The sequence below is a fragment of the Chionomys nivalis genome, chromosome 3, assembly GCF_950005125.1.
Source record: "Chionomys nivalis chromosome 3, mChiNiv1.1, whole genome shotgun sequence".
Taxonomy (NCBI): Eukaryota; Metazoa; Chordata; class Mammalia; order Rodentia; family Cricetidae; genus Chionomys; species Chionomys nivalis.
Genome location: NC_080088.1, coordinates 6,701,341 through 6,722,064, shown reverse-complemented (window position 1 = coordinate 6,722,064; position 20,724 = coordinate 6,701,341). Strand labels below are relative to the sequence as shown.

The following is a 20,724-nucleotide window of genomic DNA, read 5'->3' as shown; positions in this document are numbered from 1 at the left end:
AATAGAATCAACATCCTAGGAGGATCAAGTGCAGCCTGGTGGGGACGGGAAAGGTGTCGCTCAAATGGCAAGAGACTGAAGCCTGGCAGAGCCCACTCTAGCGACTCCTGCAGGACAGACAGGAGCTCAGGCATCCGATTCACACATGTGACTGACACAGACCTACTTAGCAAGGGCATCTGGGCTGAATGTCTCCAGACACACCGTGCTGTCTTTCCCTTGAGATGAACACCATCATGGGGGCCTCCCCATCACTCTCCTGGCCTCTCCTCATTGTGTCTCCAGTTCTGTTCTGGTATGGCTACCCCTATGCCACGCATGGCCTTCTCTACTGCCACAGGTGTCTGTGTTTCCCTCACTGTTTTTACAGCGCTGTTGGCTGGCCCGTTCTTCGTGTGTGTGAGTGTGAGCGCACGAACATGTGACGCCCAGCAGTCAACCTCAAGTATTGCTCCTCAGGAGCTCGCCAACCTGAGTTTTGAGATACTGTATCTTAGGGACACCCAGGGCTTGTCATGTGCTAAGTCAGGCTGATTGGCCAGTGAACCCCATGAATCTGCCCATTTCTGTGCTCCACTGCCTCCCCCAGGACTGGGGGATTTCAGTACAAACCACCATGCCTGGCTTTTTACTATATGTTCTAAGGATCGAACCCAGATCTGAGCAAGGCAAACACTTCACCGATGGGACCATGTCCCACCCTTACAAATACTATTTTTAATTTACATTTCCCGTGGAGTCTCCCCTAAACTCCTGAGTTTCCCTGAGGACAAGGATGGTATCTGCTTACCCCTGTGTCCCTTCAACTTCCTGGAAACTTAATAAATATTTATTGACCAGCTTATTACTATATTTCTTGGCTCCTTCATAACAGAAATCAGGTCTGTTTATTTCCTTAGCTGAATGTTTAGCCCGCTGTGGGAGCTAATTTGTGTTTCAAAACTATACTGAAGAGAGGAGGGAGGGTCTTCCATTTTTTGTGCTAAGTACTTCTGTATCCTTTGAAATTCCACAAGATCTGTGAGCATGTGTATTGGCTGTAACAGAAAGGATCTCAGTCCCACTGGTCACAGGAGTGATAGTCATCATATCCCCCTTGGACCCATGTGGGTCCCAGTCTCTGGGCCTTCGATGTCACAGTCCTGTCCCTTTCATAAGTGTTATAAGAAAACAGTATAAACTTGAGAGCCTACATTAGGAATTTCCTGTGGGTTTAATGAAGGCTGTTTTTTAACTGCTTGTAGTTTTTGCAATATTATTTCAGCTGTGAACCAATTTTGGTTTTGAGATACCCTTCATCCCTACTCGACAGCCATAGAAAATCATTCACTATACTTTCACCCCTAATCTTTCCCTCAGCCAGGGGTCAACAAACTGTGTGTATCTTGGTACCCAAGGGAGAGAAGGCCACACCCTCTACCCCCTAAAGAAAAGTTTTAATTTGAAATGGCTTTTCCACTAGCCTGGCTTTGCATAATGAAGGTTTTTAAACCCCTTGTTTTTCTAAATGTTAAGTTTTCAAAGGGAGGGTATTTTGGGGTTTAAAATTCCTTTTTCAAGTCTTTCATGGTTCTCTGGGTCTGGAATTCAACCTTCCCAGTATCCCATGGGTCAGTTTAGTGACCAAAAATCCATCTCAAGTCAGTGTGGTTGCTGCATGGTGTAGAGAGAAACCTCCTCCCAAATTCTTTGCTGTTGATTGTGTTCTGGGTCCAGAGGCCAGTGTGCTCATTCCACATCTCCAGGAAGGCTGGACTTAGACTTGCATGGGGTGGCAAACAGCCCAGCTACACCAGCATCCCCAGGCGCTCAGTTCTGGCTTGGATGCTGTCGATGTGTAGATCTGAGGCTGGCCTTCCAGAGCAAGGTGGACAACAGCCCCCAAGTGCACTCAGAGCTGGCACTAAGCCAGGCGTCCCTGCACCTTCCACTCTTCTCCCAAACTTATGCCCAGAGGAGCTTCTAGAATCCAAAAGAAGCAGGCATCTCTCCCAACAGGACCTCATTTTGGTTTCTTGGTCATTTTTTGTCTTCTGGTCATGTTACTTCCTTGTTGTAGAAAGTAGTTGGCGTTTCTCAGTGGGATCTACTGGCAAGTGATGTGTATTCTCTGACCTGTGTTTTAGTACATTTAGTTAGTCCTGGGCCAGCCTGCCAAATGCCAGCCATTGCTTTCTTGTTTGAACAAGAATACACTCAGTCTTCTGGGTGGAACATAGCAACCTGACCTGGTGTGCTAGGAGGGTGGTATTAGTTTGGTGGGGCAGTATCATCTTCAGTCTGGGGGGGAGCAGTACCACCTTCAATCTGGGGGGGCAGTACCATCTTCAGCCTGGGGGGGTAGTACCACCTCAGCCTGGGGGGGTAGTACCACCTTCAGCCTGGGGGTGGGCAGTACCACTTTGAGCCTGGGGGGGAGTACCATTGTTGACCTGGGGGAGTACCACCTTCAGCCTAAGGGGGGGGGGCAGTACCACTTTCAACCTGGGGGTCCGGCACTACCTGGGAAGGGGGAGGAACAGTAATACCCTTCAGCTTCAGCCTAGGGGGCATTACCATGTTTGAGGAATTCTTCACTGGAGTAGGAAACAGCACTATGTCCAGTTTTGAACCATTGAATCCACAAGGTCTGGAAAATAAGCACCTTGCTTTCATCCTGAATTCCCGGCATGCAGCATAGTTGGTCCCAAAGTCAGGGTAGAGATCACAAAATTGCCAAATGAAGGACGGCTTTTTTCCTTTGTTTGTGTGTATGTATGTGTGTGTGTGTGTTTATTTTGTTTTGTTGTTGAGACAGGGTCTCACTAGGTAGTCCTGGCTGTCCAGGAATTCATCTCCCTCTGCTCTCTAAATGCTGGGATTAAAGGCATGCACGACCAAGAACAGTTTGCAAACAGGCTTTTGAACTCAATAAAATTGTGTGCAAAGTGGGTGTGTGTGTTTCACGTGGTACGTAGTGGTTTGCTGGGTACAAGCCCAGAGCGCCCATGAGATCTCACCAAGGGAACATGATCTAAAGGGACATTTGTGGACTTGTCTGGCCACTGCTGGTGTCTGCGCTGCAGACACTTTGGTACAGTGCCGAGTGAACTTAAACCATGGTGTATGTGAGAATTCCAGCAGCCCTGTGGACAGCAAGGCCCTGGAAGCACCAGGAGGCTGCATCCAAGAGAGGCCCAGCCCCAAATGCATGACTCAGCCGTGGAACAAGAAATGGCCTGAGTCCTGGGCCCTTGGATTCACTCTTAGGACAGTGGGCAAAGACAGGACAGGTACTGGATATGCCTTCCCACGATTCAAAGTATTCCCTAGGTGATTCCCCCAAGAAAAGTTATAGAGCGGAGAAACCTGGAGGAAGAGGAGTCTCTCTGCTTCCTACAATCCAGGGCTCACCCAGCTGCTGGGGACACTCACTGGGAAGCTTTGCTAATGCTGATATTTCCAGAAGACAGCAGCACCCCAGGCAGGCAGAAGAGCTGAGTCACAGGGGTGGTTAGCAGGAGGCCTAAGTTCAGAGTCACACTCACCTTGCCGCTCCGAGGTCCAGCTCGGCCGCCCACAGCGGTTGGGTAAAGTCCAGGATGGAAAGGCGTGGAGAGTGTCTCTGTAAGGATAGCTCCCTCCTGCTGGTTTCCTGGCACCACCTTGGCTGTCCTGCTGTTCTGTCCTGAGGAGAAGCTACAGCAGGCAGAAAGGGCGATTGGCCAGGGGAGGGAGCGGAATCGAGGACTGTAATCCTAAGAGGTAATGTCTGGTGCAGAAAAAGAGTTCACCAAGAAGTTCATCATAACACTTTCCCAGACGGATGATTCTATTCACAGAAGCTTCCAGCATCTACTTGTAGACTCTGTCAGTCCTGATCCTAAATAACCCCCCTTGCCGGGAGTTGGAAGCTCCGAAGAGCCCTTGGTAATCCCTAGCAGCCACCTCAAACCTGAAGACTCACTAGAGGGCTTATTAAATCGAAGTGCCCTGGTCCGCTCCCCCAGAGAGTCTATTTGGCAAAGTTCTGGTCATTTATTCCCAGGTTCTGCCAGAGTGGTTAGTGGTGGAGGGACCACACATAGCTGGTTTCCGAGCGAGGAATGTACAGAGTTCTACCGCGCCCCCTTGTGGCAAGTGATAGGAAGGATGGGAAATGAAAGTAAGGGGGACTCAGCCCCCTCCACCCCCCCATCCCCAGTTCTCAGAGTATGTATATTACCAATTCAAGTTCTGTGATTAAATAAAGACCGTCTAATAAACAGAAGTATATGATGTGTGGGAACGTTTTCATGTATAAAAAGGTGGGCCCGGCTTGCTACTTGAGAGTGGGTACTGCCGAGGCCGGGGATGGGCGGTACTGATACAAAGGCCCCATGTGAACAGAACTCCAAATAACAAGCTGAGCGAACACAGTTGAGGGCTGGCCTGTCTCGGGGCAGCCTTGGCCTCTGCAAAGGCAGGGTGGGACTGTCCTGGGAGCTGTCCCCCCCCACGTCCCCCTTCTCCCCCCCCCCCCCCCCCCCGCAGGGCTTTCCAACGTGCCTGAGGCTTGCTGCTCACCTTCCACCATACACTACTGAGACCTTGCCTCGAGGGAGAGTCTTCTGGTCCTTTCTGGTCCTGTCTGGATGCAACTACCTGGTCCTCATGTTCACCAGGAGCCTTGGCACAGTTACTGCAGCCTCCAAAAGCCGGCCTCTGGATAACGGCGTGCCCTTCTTCAGCTTGGTGTGGACAATGGAGTCTTAGCGCACCCAGCCTCTGGACCCACCCGGAAGGGCTTGGACCTGGCTCCTTATCACTACGGAGGGGAAGAACCTCTCTGAGCTTTGGTTTCCTTGTCTGTGCCCGAAACTGACTCTGGAACTTTAGAGAGCCGCTCAAGGCAGGGGTCAGCGCCAAGCTCCTGGCACAGTCCCTGACATGGAAGCCTTGGCTGGGGGTTAGCAGGTCGTTTAACCCTTTCCATGGTTCTGATGGAGCGTGAGTGTGCACCCCATGTGTGTGACCACAAACTGGGAGGCTTGAGACAAGTGGAATTTATCCCTCTTACTGTCCCCGGGCAGAAAGTCTGAAGTCAGTGGGTGGGACGGCTCCTCCTGAAAACTCTGTGCTGCGTTTTTCTCTTTCGCTGCTAGACTTGACTGCGACCTGCCGAAATCTCTGCTCATGTTACTCAGGTCTCTACAGCTCAACACGCAACCTGGAGCTGATGAGGCCGTGACACCCACCAGCCTCAGTCCCAGGGACCTCTGGCATCTTCTCTGTGGAGCTGTAGGCTTTCCCGGCCTTGCACTCAGTTTTCCTAAATGGTTGTGTCTTCCAGGGTGCTCAGACTTACACCTCTTAGATATGCTGACCCCGACTGAGAGGAAACGACAAGGCTACATCCATGAACTCATTGTCACAGAGGAGAACTATGTGAATGACCTGCAGTTGGTCACGGAGGTACCAGCAGCTCTGGAAAGCTGGGAGTAGCTGGGGGTGGCCCTGCAGTGGGGGCTGGGAAAGAGTTGGAGGCCCTGCTGAGGAGGTTTGTGTCCTGACTCTGAGCCTGGGGCAATCTCTTGTATACAAGGGATAGCTGAACAGCAAATGAAACGAGTCTTACCCAGGAGGCAAGATGGTCACATTTTTCCATAGGGCTACCCTGTGAGTCAGAGAGACCCAGGGCCAAAGCTAGGAGCGCACAGGTCCCAAACCAATAGAGGAGCGGGTGTGGTTTGTAACGGAGGACTCTTGGCTCCAGTCGGAGAAGTCGCAGCTTGACCACTTACTGATTGATGTCATCAAGTCATATGACATCCCTGACCCTCAGTGTTGGCTCCTGAGCGCAGAGGCTAGCTAGACGTCTCTTGAGTTATTTCTCGTGCCCCCATGAACTCCTGAGAAAATCTGCCACTGTGGCTGAGCAGGAAGGCCTGTTCTCCCATGGCTCCGTGAGACTGCTGGCCTGGGATCCAAGGACTTCCAGAGGACTCTCTCCCCAGCTGCTAAGGACTGCCTTGTGGGCAAGGGGCTCAACCACATGGAGTCCCACAGAGGTCTGTGGTTAGCTATGAGTTATCTGTCCACCCATCCAGAGCCCAGAAAAGGCTGACATTGTCCTCTCAATACCACCTGCTTCAAGCTCTGTGCTTCCTAACAATGCCCATGGCTTGTCCACACATCTCCACAGGCATCCTCAGACTCCCGTGTCCTCACGGTGAACGGGTGAGGTAGCCCTACCCGCATGCATGCTGGTCCACTAACCTCCTAGCTTCCTATTGGCGGAATCAAGTCTCCTCCTCAGAGATTCTCCTGGGCTCCCCTTGTCAAACACTTGTCCTCTCAGGAGAAGGCGCAGTCTCTGAGTCCTCTCCCTTGTGCGTGCTAAATGAAGCTGAGTGAGCATGCGTGTGTGTGCGTGTGTTCATGTGTGCGTGTGTGTGTTGAACTGTTTGCTTTCTGAACGGCTTCCTTTTCTACACCTGTAGGTCTTTCAGAAACCCCTGATGGAGTCTGAGCTGCTGACAGAAAAAGAGGTTTCTATGATTTTTGTTAACTGGAAGGAGCTGATCATGTGTAATATCAAACTGCTGAAGTAAGCATTTTCCTCTCACCTTCCTGGCATGTGCACCAGCAACTCTGTGTAGTCCGTCTGTCCCTCACGCATGCCGCCTGTGCCTCTTTCTGCCCCCACCCCAGCCCAGCTCATTGCCTCTCAAAGTGCCTTCATCCCCTGTGCTCTCATCCCTCCTGGAAATACACTATGGGGTCCTCACAGTGGCGCGTGAACTGCGCATGCGTGCAGGTTCCTGCCCTGACGAGAGCGGCAGAATTTCCTTAGCTGGGACAGTCTTGGCTTCTGGCTGTTGGTTGGCTCCATCCTTGTGGGTGGAGCAGTCCTAACCCCAGGGCCTAGCCTCAGACCTGGGAAGCAGGGTTTGTCTTGTGAGGCTCTGGGCTGCAGAAGGAACATGTGGAATGGGACCCCACCAAACCCAAGAAGGATCTCAGGAGGTTCCTGCAGCTTCCTGAGGCCAATTATACTTTATACCTGTGTGGTCTGCAGAGGCTGCTGCAGGGCCAGAGCTAAGGGACCTGGGTCTAGACCTCACCTCTTTGGGTCTCAGTTTCCCCATCTACACACTTAGAGGACTGAATTAGACAATAAAAATTCCCCCAATTCTTTAAAAACAAAATCAAAATCCATCAGAACCCCAGATCTATATCACAAGACCCCACATGAGAGAGCAGATTAAGTTCTGGTCTGCAGGGAAAGAACATGACAGCTGGGAGCAAGAGCTCTCTTCCCCCCTCTTTCTGACTGAGCACTGCAGACAGTCATCAGATGCCCCTGTTCATTCCTGACCTCTATGTTCAGGTCACTGGGAAGCTGCCATGTCCCGAGCTCAGTCCCTGTGAACTCGAGAGGTAACTGCAGGTTCCTGGGTGTAATTGGAGTAGTTGGAGAGAGGGAGCCAGGAGGCGTAGAGAAGCGAGCATGGAGGAAGAAGCGTGGTGTTTCCTCCCTCCATGCTTACGCTCACACTGCGGAAGCTCTCTGTGCATAGGTGGGTTGGCCGATTCTTGGGCTCCCTTCTCGCTGCTATCCTCTGGCTCTACGTCTTTGGTTGACTGGCTTTATGGTCAATCTCTTGGCCTCTGTGTCCGCATCTGTAAAATGGCAGTTTTCTTACTCTTTTCCATGGCTATAACAAAACAAACAAAGAGGTTATCATCTCCATAAATAAAGAAAAAATGTTTATTTAGCACAGCAACCTTTAGATGAAGGCATCATGGCCAATAATAAAGGAGAGATCATGTGGCAAGTCAGGAAACCAGAGGCTGGGGTCTGACTTGTTCTTCTGTAACAGTTTTCTCTGAAAGAAATTAGCCAGGACCCTAAGAGGCTCTTCAAAGGGTGCTGCACATGGTCCAGAGTGATTGATCTACAGCAGCCAGGGTTTGGCCTCAAATTATGAATCTATTAAGTAGCAAGCCAAGGTAAATGAATAAAGAGCAGGAGGTATGGGCTGGAGAGATGGCTCAGCGGTTAAGAGCATTGCCTGCTCTTCTAAAGGTCCTGAGTTCAATTCCCAGCAACCACATGGTGGCTCACAACCATCTGTAATGAGGTCTGGTGCCCTCTTCTGGTCTGCAGGCATACACACAGACAGAATACTATATACATAATAAAATAAATAAATATTTAAAAAAAAAGAGCAGGAGGTAGGTGGGTAGGTGGGTAGGTAGGTAGGTAAGTAGGTCGGTAGGTTGGTAGGAAGGTAGGTAGGTTGGTAGGTAGGTAGGTTGATAGGTAGGTAGGTAAGTAGGTAGGTAGGAAGGAGGTAGGTGGGTAGGTAGGTTGGTAGATAGGTTGGTAGGTAGATGGTAGGTAGGTAGGTTGGTAGGTAGGTAGGTTAGTAGGTAGGTGGTTGGTAGGTAGGTAGGTTGATAGGGGTAGGTAGGTAGGTAAGTAGGTCGGTAGGTAGGTAGGTTGGTAGGAAGGTAGGTAGGTGGGTAGGTAGGTTGGTAAGAAGGTAGGTACTCAGAAAGAACGCGAGATGAGGGTGACAGAACCCCCTCAAAGCAGCTGCTCACAGTATGTAACAGAAGCCAACTGAGGAAGTCCTGTTGAGGCCAGCTGGAGTTCAGGAGAGAGACCTGGCTAGAGCCAAGTGTCCCCTCCAGTGAGGCTTCCAAGAACCAACAGCAGTTAGTGCTGAATCATCAATTCAGGCTCCTGCAACATCCAGGGGAAACTGGCCGGGGAAACTGTTCCCTCCCACCGCAGACACTTTTATACCACGGGATAAACAGAAGTGACCTCTGTGGGAGATGGCGCACCTTCAGGCTGTCCACAAGGATGGAGTATTTACTCTCGGGCTGTCTTACTGTTCTCTCCCTTCCTGCCACAGAGTTAGGGCAGCCACAGCCCTAGACAAGAGGTCTTGAGGAGACTTTGAGACAAACATACCTGGCTCTGAATTGGGGAAGCCAATCTTGTTTTCAGGTCAGCCTCCCAGGAAGTTTGCTCAGGACAGACAATTTATCAATATAACATCCATTACAAACACCAGTGTACCTGATGACCAGGCTGCCTATTGAAGCCTCCACCCACTCAGTGTTATCCCACACTCCTAGCATCAGGCCTTTGTGGAAGGGTTCGAACCACACCCAGGTTGCACAATAATGTCCATGCTTGCATATTCCAGAGGCCTTCACACAGCATGCTCCTGATCCAGCTAAGTACAGAGAGCGGGCCCTGGGCTCAGGGGAGAACCGCGTACTCACCTCTGTAACACAATAAAAACCCAGAGACAGATATTGGGGTTCAGAAAATCAAAACATCCAGCCACTGGCTTTTACCTCTACCTCAGTCCGAAATGGCGATCCTGCCTCCAGGAATCTCAGAATGAGACTGTGTCTGAGAGCTGCCTCCTCCGGTCTTATATTTCCCTCTAGGCCTGGCATTAAAGGCATGCATCACTACCACCCAGTTTCTACGGTAAACTAGTGTGGCTACTGGGATTAAAGGTGTGTGTTACCACTGCCTAGTCTGTAAGGCTGACCAGTGGGACTGCTTTACTCTCTGATCTTCAGGCAAGCTTTATTTATTAAAATACAAATGAAATATCACTACACATCCCCATTTGGAGGGAGGCCGCCTGCCACCTGGGAGGAATGGGCTGTTTATCCCGAACCTACAAGCACTGTGCATGAAATATTAGAGGCACATGGTTTGAAAATAGACATCAAAGTTTTCTATTAAAACATACATATAGAACCAGGCAGTGGTGGCGCATGCCTTTAATCCCAGCACTTAGGAGGCAGAGGCAGGCGGATCTCTGTGAGTTCAAGGCCAGCCTGGTCTACGAGAGCTAGTTCCAGGACAGGCTCCAAAGCTACAGAGAAACCCTGTTTCAAAAAACAAAAATAGAAAAACCAACAAAACAAAACAAAACAAAAAACCTACATATAGGGAGCTGGGAAGATGATTGGGGGGATTGATTTGTATCCCCAACACCCACATAAAAACCAGGTGTGGAAGCATGTACCTGTAATACCAGAGCTGGAGGATAGAGACGGGAGACTCTCTGGGGCTCACTAGCGAGCCAGTCTAGCTGAATCAGCGAGTTTGGGTGAGAGGCCTTGTCTCCGAAAATAAGGTGGAGGAGGACAGAGGACACTCAATGCCTTTGCAAGCGTGTGCCCAGACCCAGAGAGGGCATTCCCCTCAGGAGCCCCAAGTCCTGTGCTTTTCCAGTGCCTCTAAACTGTTTCAGCAGCGAGGTCAGTCATGACCAAAGCATTTGGGGAGGAAAGGGTTTATTTGGCTTCTGCTTCCACATTGCTGCTCATCGCTGAAGGAAGTCAGGACAGGAACTCAAGCAGGGCAGGAAGCTGGAGGCAGGAGCTGATGCAGAGGCCTTGGAAGGGAGCTGCTTACTGGCTTGCTCATCATGGCTTGCTCAGCCTGGTTTCTTAGAGAACACAGGACCAGCAACCCAGGGATGTCATTAACCACAGTGAGCTGGGCCTGCCCTAATCAATCACTAATTAAGAAAATGGCCTGCAGGCTTGCCTCCAGCCAGACGTTGCAGAGGTGTTTTCTTAACTGAGGTTCCCTCCTCTCGGATGTCTTCAGCCTGTGTCAAGCTGATATAAAACCTGCCAGTACGGTCGTCCCCCAGAATCTGATGATAAGACCCTATCACTGATGACAACACACGCCTGAGTCACAGGGCAGAGAAATCAAGGTGTACCTGTAATACTGGCTAGCTTCATAGTGCTAGAAAGTCTGTGTACTGGTACCAGGGGAGAAGAGTGACCAACAGTCTTATCTGACCTTGGACCCTGTGACCTACGATCATGACTGGCCTGGAAGGAAAGTGTTCAGTGGATGTGAACATTAACAGACGCTGGCACACTGACTGCCACTACCCACTCAGTGTGGACTTTAGCTGGAGCCACCGATGCATCGTCGGCCACTGATGAATGCTTTGTAACTTGGATGTTCTTAGCTGACCGCTCCCCACTGCGGATCACGACCTCTGCCGAGCGGCTTTTTCAATGAGGAAGCTGCTCACCAGAGGTCTCGGCACTCCCAGGCCTGTGGTGGCCACAGCTGACTCACTGGCTCACCCTCCACTTCACCTCTGACCCATGCAGAACATTCTAGGAAGAGACTCTCAGTTGAACCTAGTAGCGGTAAGCCAGGCTATGATTTCAATCTGACTTCCTGGTTAGACAACTCGATTCTATCAGATCCCAGGGATGTGACCCTGAGTGTGTGAGCTTTGCCCCCCAGGCCCCCCCTTTCTCATCTTCCCCATCATTAAGGAGGAGAAAGAGGGAAATCCCTGTATCATTCTCCCAGAAAAGCTGCTTTTGAGGAAACAAGGCACAGAGGGGATCTCAGCAAGTTGTGACGTGGTCATTCCTTTCTCAGCCTCCAAAATTACCAGTGGCTAACGATGAAGCTAAGTTCTTCGGGGACACTCCCCACATCCCTCTAGTGGCACACAGTCCTCGGGCCATCCCGAGGACCCCAGGCTGCTGCTCTCCCTCTCCTCATGCCCAGTGGCCACTGCCTACCTGCCCCGCGGGAGCCTGCACCAGAGGGACACTGCTGCTTGTTTCTGTCCCAAGTTTCCTTCCTTGGTTTCCTCAGACGAGGAAAATTCCTTTAGCTGGAAAAAAAAACGAGGGCTAAAGAAAGTAGATGGTCTGCAGTCCTTAAAGCTGGAGACTTGGACGGTGGAGCCTCCTTGGAATTGCGGAGCCTTCCCCACACCTCATGGTTTCGCCAATGTGACCATGAAAGAAGTCACAAAAATTCAGAGGGCTCTCTCCCAGCCTTGTGTTGAAATCCCATACTGTTCCATCCAGCCCTCACCCACCCTCGTGTCGTCAGGGCGGTTGAACACGCAGTCTCACGCGTGCCCTGGTCCCGCAGTGTCTTCCTGCCCTCGCCCGCCCGCTGTGTGGAAGTTGAGTTTCTTCCGTGTGGTAAGACAGACTGCACACTTTAGAGATGGGAGGAAGGACGCTCCATCCTGGCTGCCGTGGCCCTGAATGCTGCATGCAGTAGGTAGAGCAGGAATGGACGCTCCCTTGTTCCTTAGCAGCTGTTCCCAGCTTTCAGGGTGGAAACTGTTTGAGCTTGTTTTTTCATGATTATTTATCTGGTCAGCTTTAAATTAGACACATCAATGAAGCCATGGACAGGAGAAATACTTCATGTGATCATTTTTATCTAACTTTGGGAAACTTTGAGAAACACACTGAGATTGTGGCCATGGATTTGAAAGTTTGTCTCTCCTTCTGATGGTGATGTCACTTCCCTCAGAAGATTAGGGTCCCAGAAATGGGCTCTGTGCTCAGACTGTACTAGCCTGGGGCGTTCACCATAGATAATGCAGGGGGGCAACAACATAGGGGTCCTCTCTGAGTTAAAGAAAGAAGAAAATGTAACAGCCACCGTGCTGAAGAAAACCGCCCAGGCGACTCTCTCCACCGTACTAAGCTTGTGTCCTTCTCTGTCCCTTGTCTCCCAAATAGACATGTTAGTGGGTCTCAGGTCGGTGTTCCTCCCGCTCATTCTGCATCTCTGCAATCTGGAGGTGTGGGGTGTGTCAGGCGGTGTGAGGGGGGCAGCTCACCTCCCATGTTTCCGTGCAGAGCACTGAGAGTCCGTAAGAAGATGTCCGGAGAGAAGATGCCAGTGAAGATGATCGGTGACATCCTGAGTGCCCAGCTGCCCCACATGCAGCCCTACATCCGGTTCTGCAGCTGCCAGCTCAATGGGGCTGCCCTCATCCAGCAGAAGACCGACGAGGCCCCCGACTTCAAGGAGTTCGTCAAAGTAAGGGAGTTGGGGCTACCGGGAGACTTGGGGACCCTCTCCAGAGTGCCATCCTGATGTGTAAGGGGTTCATCAAAAGTCCGTGAACAGCTTTCCACGGAAGGCCACTGGGGATGGGTGGAAGTTGTGAGGGGCACCGAACTTGCAGGTGTGGTTCATGCCCAGGGGTGTGCTCGGAGGAGAGTCATCCTTGGGCTTGAAAGCTTTGAAATAGCTTCAGGGATATGCTCTCCAGGTGGTCATGGTATTTTTAAGAGGCGTGTCTAATTCCTTTATTGCATTTTCTGGCCCCATGCAGACAGGGGCCCCCTTCAGTTAGCATCAGTATTCCTAGTTCTCCGCCAGCCTCTGCCTTCCGGGCTCAGAGGGAATACCCAGGTCCCCATAGCACCTTGGTCCCAGTTTGGCTTGCTTCCTGTTGCGAGGATAGAACACTCCGACCAAAGGGGGAGGGAAGAGTTGTTTTGGTTTACAGGTAATGGTCTGTAACCAGGCAGGAGCTCACAGCAAGGATCTGGAGGCAGAAGCCAAAGATCTTGGAGGAATGCCGCTTCCTGGCTTGCTCTCAGGCTCATATCTAGCTAGCTTTTTTAAACTGCCCAGGCCCACCTACTGAGGGTTGTGCTGTTCTGAGTGCACCAAGCCCTTCTACATCAATTAGCAAATTAAAAAATATTCCACAGGCCAATCTGATGGAGACAGTTCCTCAGCTGAGGGTCCCTTTCCCCAGATATGTCAAGCTCAGCCTTCACCACTCTTCTCCATTGGAAAGTCATGGGCTTGAGTGTAATTGGAAGTTTCTCTCCTATTGTAAGGAGAGGGGGACCCTTTGCTTGTTCCAGCCACCCAGCTAGCTTCCACCCAAAGTAACCACACAGAAACTGTATTCATTAAAACACCGCTTGGCCCATTAGCTCTAGTTTCTTATTGGCTAATTCTTACATCTTAATTTAACCCATTTCTATTAATCTGTGTATCACCACATGATTGTGGCTTACTGGCAAGATTCTAACCAGCATCCATCTTAGGCAGAAGATCCATGGAATCTCTCACTCTGCCCTTCTTCCCAGCATTCTCCGCCTACCTAAGTTCCGTCCTATCAGGCCCAAGGCAGTTTCTTTATTCATTAACCAATGAAAGCAACACATGAACAGAAGAACCTCCTACACCACTCTCCCACCCACTAGTTCCCAAATAACCACTCAGAGGCTTAATATTAAATGTTTGGCCGATGGCTCAGGCTTATTACTAGCTAGCGCTTACACTTAAATCAACCCATTTCTATTAATCTACAAATTGCCACATGGTTGTCATATTATTGGTCTGCTGGCGTGTTATTCCTTGGGCTGCTGGATGGTGTCGCCCAGACTCCATCCTTCTTCTCCTGTATCTCTGCTTGGATGTTCCACCTGGCTCTGTTCTGCCTTGTTATAGGTCAAAGCAGCTTTACTTATCAACCAATGAGAGCAACACATATTCACAGCATACAGGATCCCACAGCACTTGCACTCTGGATGCACATGTGTATGTCTCTGTGTGTTTATGTGTCTGTGTGTGCCTTATATGTGTGTGTATATGTGTACTTGTGTATAGGTGCACATGTGTGTCCCTGTGTGTTTGTGTGCCTGTGTATGTGTGTGCATGTATGCACATATGTGTAGGTGGGTGCACATGGAGGTCAGAGGGCGACTCTGGGAGCTGGCTCTTGCCTACCATTCTGTAGGCTGTAGAGCTGTAGAGCTTGCTTCCTCTGTCCAGCTGGTGACTGAGTCTCTGCCTTTCCTCTTCCCAGAATTCTCTTAGTCTGGTTGCCCCGCCTATACTTCCTGCCTGGCAACTGGGCAATCAGCATTTTATTAGACCAGTAAGAATGACAAATTTTTACAGTGTACAAGAGCATTCTCCCACAGCACCAACAAGGTTACACCTCCTAACAGTGCCACTCCCTTTGGGGGCCATTTTCTTTCAAACCAGCACAATGTCCTCCCTCTGCAAATATCTTCAGCCTGGACCATGACAGCTGGACAATGCCGTCCAGCTCCGGGCTCCTCAGTTACTATGCAGATGGATTGGTAATGACCGGAGAGTCCTAAGTGACAGGTGCAATGTCACTGATTGACTGTAGATTTTGCAGATTTCTAATGCACATTAAAAAAAAATTCACCTCTTCTAGAGACTGGCAATGGACCCTCGGTGCAAAGGGATGCCTCTGTCCAGTTTTATCCTGAAGCCTATGCAGCGCGTCACGAGATACCCGCTGATCATTAAAAATGTAAGTACCACCACCTGTGCCTTTGCAGGTGGAGGAAGGCTGGAGGCAGCTGGAGGTGGCTAGAGACAGGGGTGGATCTCCCAGCCAGTGCACCTGGGGGTTGTCACGTGGAAGTCATATGTTCACAGGGTGCTGAAGTCATCTGCTTGGCACCTGGGAGGGAAAAGATGGTTCTGTGTGAAAAAGACTAATGAAACACAGCCCTGGGATGGCAACCAAGTGGCTTCGGAGGCAGAGGATGAGAGTTCTGTTCTCAATGTGTTCCCCGCGCTGGCACAGCGCCTCTGTACAGAGTTTGGAGCCACAAAGAGAGAGAAAACACAACTCCTAGCGTCTGTCTCGGGAAGGTCGTGCCCTGATGTTCCCCCCCAATACCAGACACCTGTTTTCCTCCTGGTCTTTCAAGAAAGCCAGTTCCCGAGAAAACAGAAGTAGTTCAGTGACCACACCGGGAAGTGAGCTGCAGGTTCGGCTGTCCTCTAGCCATAGAGCCGGAGGGGAAGGAAGCCTGGCTCCCCAGAGAGGTAGAAATTGGTTCCTTTATTTGAGAGTAGCATTTAGAAATCTAACTGTAGGGGAAGGCATGCTCATGGCTACTCTGGGATGTGGGTACCCCTCACCACGTGTGTGTGTATGTGTGTGTGTGTGTGTACGTGTAAACGCACACGAAGTGCATGCATTTGTTCACGCTTCCCATGTGTAACCCATCTCCCTCGCACATAAGCCTCAGACTGACCCAGTTCCAGCCACACCATACAGGAGCACATTTCCCGAGTCCAGTCATCTGGGAAGTGTCTTCCTGTCTTCGCTCCTTGCCCTCCATGTGTAGCCATGCACTGATGCTGGAAATAAGTCTTTGAAGTGGGTTTAACCAGCCAGGAGAAAACTGAAAATCAGGAGCAAGAGGCACTAACTTTTAACAGGAAAACACACACTGGCATTAGTAGAACAGAGTTGTTGCTGCCCGGCAGAGCATCTAAGAGAAAGACCCGAGAGCTGCCTCAACGACACAGAGATCCAGAAAAGTATGATAACTGAGTCTTTCACAGACTGATTTTTATTTGCTATCTCACAAATGAGGAAGCTGGTTCCTAAGGGATGACCTCTGGAGGTGTCCTCTGGCCTCCACTCACTAGCGAATGCACATACATACACGTGTGTCTCCATACATACACAAAACGTACATATTTGTTCAGGGGAACCATCCGAATTGATTCCGGGATACACAGATACATACAGCTATGTATGTTCTCTAGGGGTCACGAGTGTATGGTGCATGGCATCCCTCCACCCCACCTCAAGGTGCCCTACATACTTGTGAGTTCATGGGAGCCTGTTCAGTGCCAACACACGATTCCGTCCTTGGTTCCCTCAGGCGAGGGAGCTGGGGAAGAGCAGCTGCTGGTGCCAGCAGGGAAGCCTGGCTTCTGTTCCTGGTCTCTGGCTGAGTTTCTTTCTTTGTGAAATAGAGTGAAGATTTTTAGAACAGAAATCCCGAGTCCCTTCTAGCTGCACTGTTTTGTGTGCCACCACGGAGCTGGGGTGTTTATGTGTGTGGTTTAGCGATCATGCTCAAGGGTGTGAGGTTGGGCTAAAGCTCGAGGGCAGGACCACCTTCCTGCAGCAAGTATAGCCCCTGCCAAGTCCAACACAGAGTGGTCAGTACACTCCGAGTCATGACTGTGGTGGGCACCATGCAGGAAAGCACTGGCTTCCATGATGAGGGAACCAGGTCCATCCACTGTGGAAAGCGGCCTGACAAAGGCTGTTGCTGTCCTTCCTTCTCCCGTACAGATCCTAGAAAACACCCCTGAAAACCACCCCGACCACAGCCACTTGAAGCACGCCCTGGAGAAGGCAGAAGAGCTGTGTTCCCAGGTGAACGAGGGGGTGAGAGAGAAGGAGAACTCGGACCGACTGGAATGGATCCAAGCCCACGTGCAGTGTGAGGGCCTTTCTGAGGTAGGCACCCACCGGGTGGGGCGGGGCGGGGCGGGGCGGGCAGGATCTGGACCACTCTCAGCTGAGCAAGGGCAGGAAGCACAGAAGGGATGAGAAAATGGACCATTTTCTTTTCTACATCACAGCTGCCTCTCTTCTCCTCTCTAATGCAACCAATGAGTATTTTTAATTTCCATTATATTTTCCATTGCCCAAAATTTATTGATTATTTTCAAATATTCTAGTTTCATTTGTGTGTCTTGTTCTTTGTTTAAGTGTTCATGTTTCTTATTTGTTTCTTAACATACTTAAAACATATTCATGTGTATTTCAACATCTGATCATCCCAGTATCTAAGGGTCATATTCTTTCGTCTGTTGTTTCTGATAGCGCTCACTCAGCATGCCTTATTTTTCTATTTGTTCTGTGATTTCTTTTTTCTGTACTAGCCGCCAAACCCAGGATCTCTTGCATGATGGTTAAATGCCCTTTTACTGAGCCACACTCTCGGCTCCTATATTGTGAATTTTGACCGTGAACTAGTTGCTTTTTTGAAACTTCCCCTGTGCCTATCTTTGCTGCTTGAACTTGCATTTCCCCTGAGTGGACTGCTACCCAGACCACCCTATGTTTTATGTAGAGGGAATTTGGGGGCTCACATTGAACAGGTGAATTATAGCCATGGTGTTGTATGAGAGCCGCCCAGTGGTCAGAGTCCAGGCAGCATGTTCACCTCCGTGTACCAAAGCCGGAACCAGCAAAGTTTCCTTGCCTATTCCTTCTGCACTTCAGTTTGCCATTTACTTGTTGAGCCAGGCGCCGTCGAGCCCAGCTTTGGAGAGTCACTCTGCCCAGCCCTTCACCTCAGTCTTGGATTCATCTCCTGTCACCCTGCCACCCAGTGGAGCCTCGGTGCCAACAGGTCCAAAGGGCGCTCAGGGCTAACTCTGCCTTTGAAGTCTCGTCTTCTAATGATCTTGTTTCCGTTCTGCTTTGAGGACCTGCTCATTTCTTTTCATTTTTTTTTATCAGCTTGCATTTTCAAGGTGTTTTGTATTTTGCTCTTTTTTAAAAACCTGTGTTGGTGAGTCATCTGGATTTCTAACCCACACACTCATCTTTGCTGAGTTTCATGCTCTCCCTGTCATGTAACCTTCGCTCTTGTTCTTTCTGCTTGTGTTTTCTCTGTATCGGAGTACATGGGTGTGCAGACACATACATGTACACTCATACATACATGTACACTCATACATACATGTATATGTACAGGTTGCTAGAATTTCCCAAAACGCCCAGGGAGAATGTGTCTCACTCACCCTCCTTCCCTGAGGTTTCTCACTGCATGGAGACCAACCTCACCCTATCCTCCCAGCCCCACAGTGTAAGTGTGCCCCCTTCAGTGTAAGTGTGCACCAACTTATCAGCAGCCCTACAGAAGCTGAAGAGATGGCTGTGAGTTCTCATTTTAGAGCCCAGGGACATCTTTAGTTGGCTGGCTCACTCATTTATATGCACAAAGAACCATTTATTATCCGCTCACATGCCATTGTTTAGAACTCAATCCCAAGGCTATTTTGAGAGAGAGAAAGAAAGATTGGGACCCCTAGGGTTTCAGCAGTTGAGAGCACTCACTGGCTGCTCTTGTAGAGAACCCTTGGGTCAGTTTTGAACACCCACAGGGTAGCTCACAGCTACCTATAACTCCAATTCCAGCAGAGGGGACACCCTCTTCTGACCTTCACTGATACCAGCATGCATGTGGTTCACAGATGCACATTCAGGCAAGGCACTCATACACATTAAAAAACAGAAAGTGAGCTCCTACATCTGGAGAGTTTGTGATCTGCCTTGTGCTAGGAGCCTAGGGATCAGTCTACCCTTCCTGCCCATCAAGAGACCTCCTGTTGACTGTGGCCATCAGTCTTCCAGGCTCCCTCAGAGCCTCAGCCGGGAGATTAGAGGTCCTCCATCCTTAGACCTAGGAGTCAAGTAGAAAGGGCTCTTCTTGTCACCTCTAGGTCTCTCTCTGGTCACCAAATCACCGTCAGTTTTCCTCCCACACGGCAGTGGCTGTGTAGCCATCAACATCTCTTAGGGGACATCATTGTGAGCTCCATGGCTTCTTCCCAGATATTTTTGTCAGAGAAGTGTGTTACCATCATGATCTGGAGAGTTTTCTCTTGAAGGCAGTTGAAGAGTCTGTCTCACATGAGGTCATGTGGGCTGTAGGCTGGCCCGAGATGACAGCCTCTAGGGAGATGCTGGGGTCAGGTATCAGCATCCCCAGTTGGCCCTCAACTGTGAGTGGAGGAAGGGAGCCATTCCCTGCACAGTTTCTAAACTAGTAAGTGGGGTGCGATTCAACATGCACCACACTGCTGTGTAGGGCTTCGAGGGGTCACTTGGTACCCCCGAATTTTGCAGCTCCTCTAGTCCGGGGGTCTGGACCCTCCATGTGGGAAAGCAGCTTTTGTCCACGAACTTTTTCATGAGTTCGGCCACTTTCCAGAAGCCCTTGGCGTTCTTTGAGCCCTGCGGGGGTTTCCTGTTGGAGCTGGTTCTTGCTATTGCGAGTCCAGTGTAGCACCCCACATGGCGCAGATGGCCAAGAGGGGACCTAGAGAGCCAGCTTTCTTCCTGGTGCCCCACTTCTCAATAAAAGAAGGGGAGAGGTGCATACACCACACCCTGATAGCAGAGCGAAGCCCCAGCAGAAAGGCCTCGAGAATTTAACCAAGACTAATCCGGGTACCTGAAACCCCAGAGCCTTTGCTTTCTTGGCTCGGCAAGCTGCTGCCGGAACTCCTCAGAGCCCTTCTTCGTTTGTATGTGGGATTCAGGGCTGCTGGGGTCCAGCGTTCATGCTTGGAGACAGAGAAACAAAGACAAGAGCAGCGACTCCCTTTATCCCTCCTTCCTGTCTGCTTGCCTCTTCTAGCAACTGGTGTTCAACTCGGTGACCAACTGCTTGGGGCCACGCAAGTTTCTGCACAGCGGGAAGCTCTACAAGGCCAAGAGCAACAAGGAGCTCTATGGCTTCCTCTTCAATGACTTCCTCCTGCTGACCCAAATCACAAAGCCCTTAGGCTCTTCCGGCACTGACAAAGTCTTCAGCCCCAAATCTAATTTGCAGTATAAAATGTACAAAACGGTAAGGTTCAAGCTAAGTCGCAGGTAGAGGGAGTGGCTAAAAGAAGTCCATTTCAGCTGGGCGTTGGTGGCGCACGCCTTTAATCCCAGCACTCGGAAGGCAGAGGCAGGTGGATCTCTGGGAGTTCGAGGCCAGCCTGGTCTACAAGAGCTAGTTCCAGGATGAGCACCAAAGCTACAGAGAAACCCTGTCTCGAAAAACAAAAAAAACAAAAAACAAACAAACAAACAAAAAGTCCCTTTCTGAAGGGTTTGGAGAAAGCAAAGGGGAGGAGCTAAAAGTAAAGGATGGGCCCGACAGAGTAAGGGGTGGGGCTAGGATAGAGTAAGGGGGCGGGGCCAACACAGGTGAGGGAGGGGCTAAGACAGGGCAAGGGGAGGAGCTAGGATAGGGTAAGGGGAGGAACTAAGATAGGGTAAGGGGAGGAGCTAGGATAAAGTAAGAGGAGGGGCCAAGATAGAGTAAGGGGAGGAACTGGCAGAGTAGAGGACTATCCCCAGTAACACACAATTCGTGGGGAAT

General features: G+C 50.4%; 1 protein-coding gene across 2 annotated transcripts in view; it reads left to right on the top strand.

The window, feature by feature from the left end:
* Nucleotides 1-20,724, top strand: part of Itsn1 (intersectin 1) — a 184,744-nt gene that overhangs the window by 147,988 nt on the left and 16,032 nt on the right. For both annotated transcript variants that reach the window (XM_057765118.1, XM_057765117.1), the window contains 6 exons: nucleotides 5,312-5,433; nucleotides 6,462-6,568; nucleotides 12,655-12,838; nucleotides 15,012-15,110; nucleotides 16,905-17,072; nucleotides 19,990-20,202. In XM_057765118.1, the coding sequence (XP_057621101.1) occupies nucleotides 5,312-5,433; nucleotides 6,462-6,568; nucleotides 12,655-12,838; nucleotides 15,012-15,110; nucleotides 16,905-17,072; nucleotides 19,990-20,202 (893 nt within the window). The remainder of the gene's footprint in view (nucleotides 1-5,311; nucleotides 5,434-6,461; nucleotides 6,569-12,654; nucleotides 12,839-15,011; nucleotides 15,111-16,904; nucleotides 17,073-19,989; nucleotides 20,203-20,724) is intronic.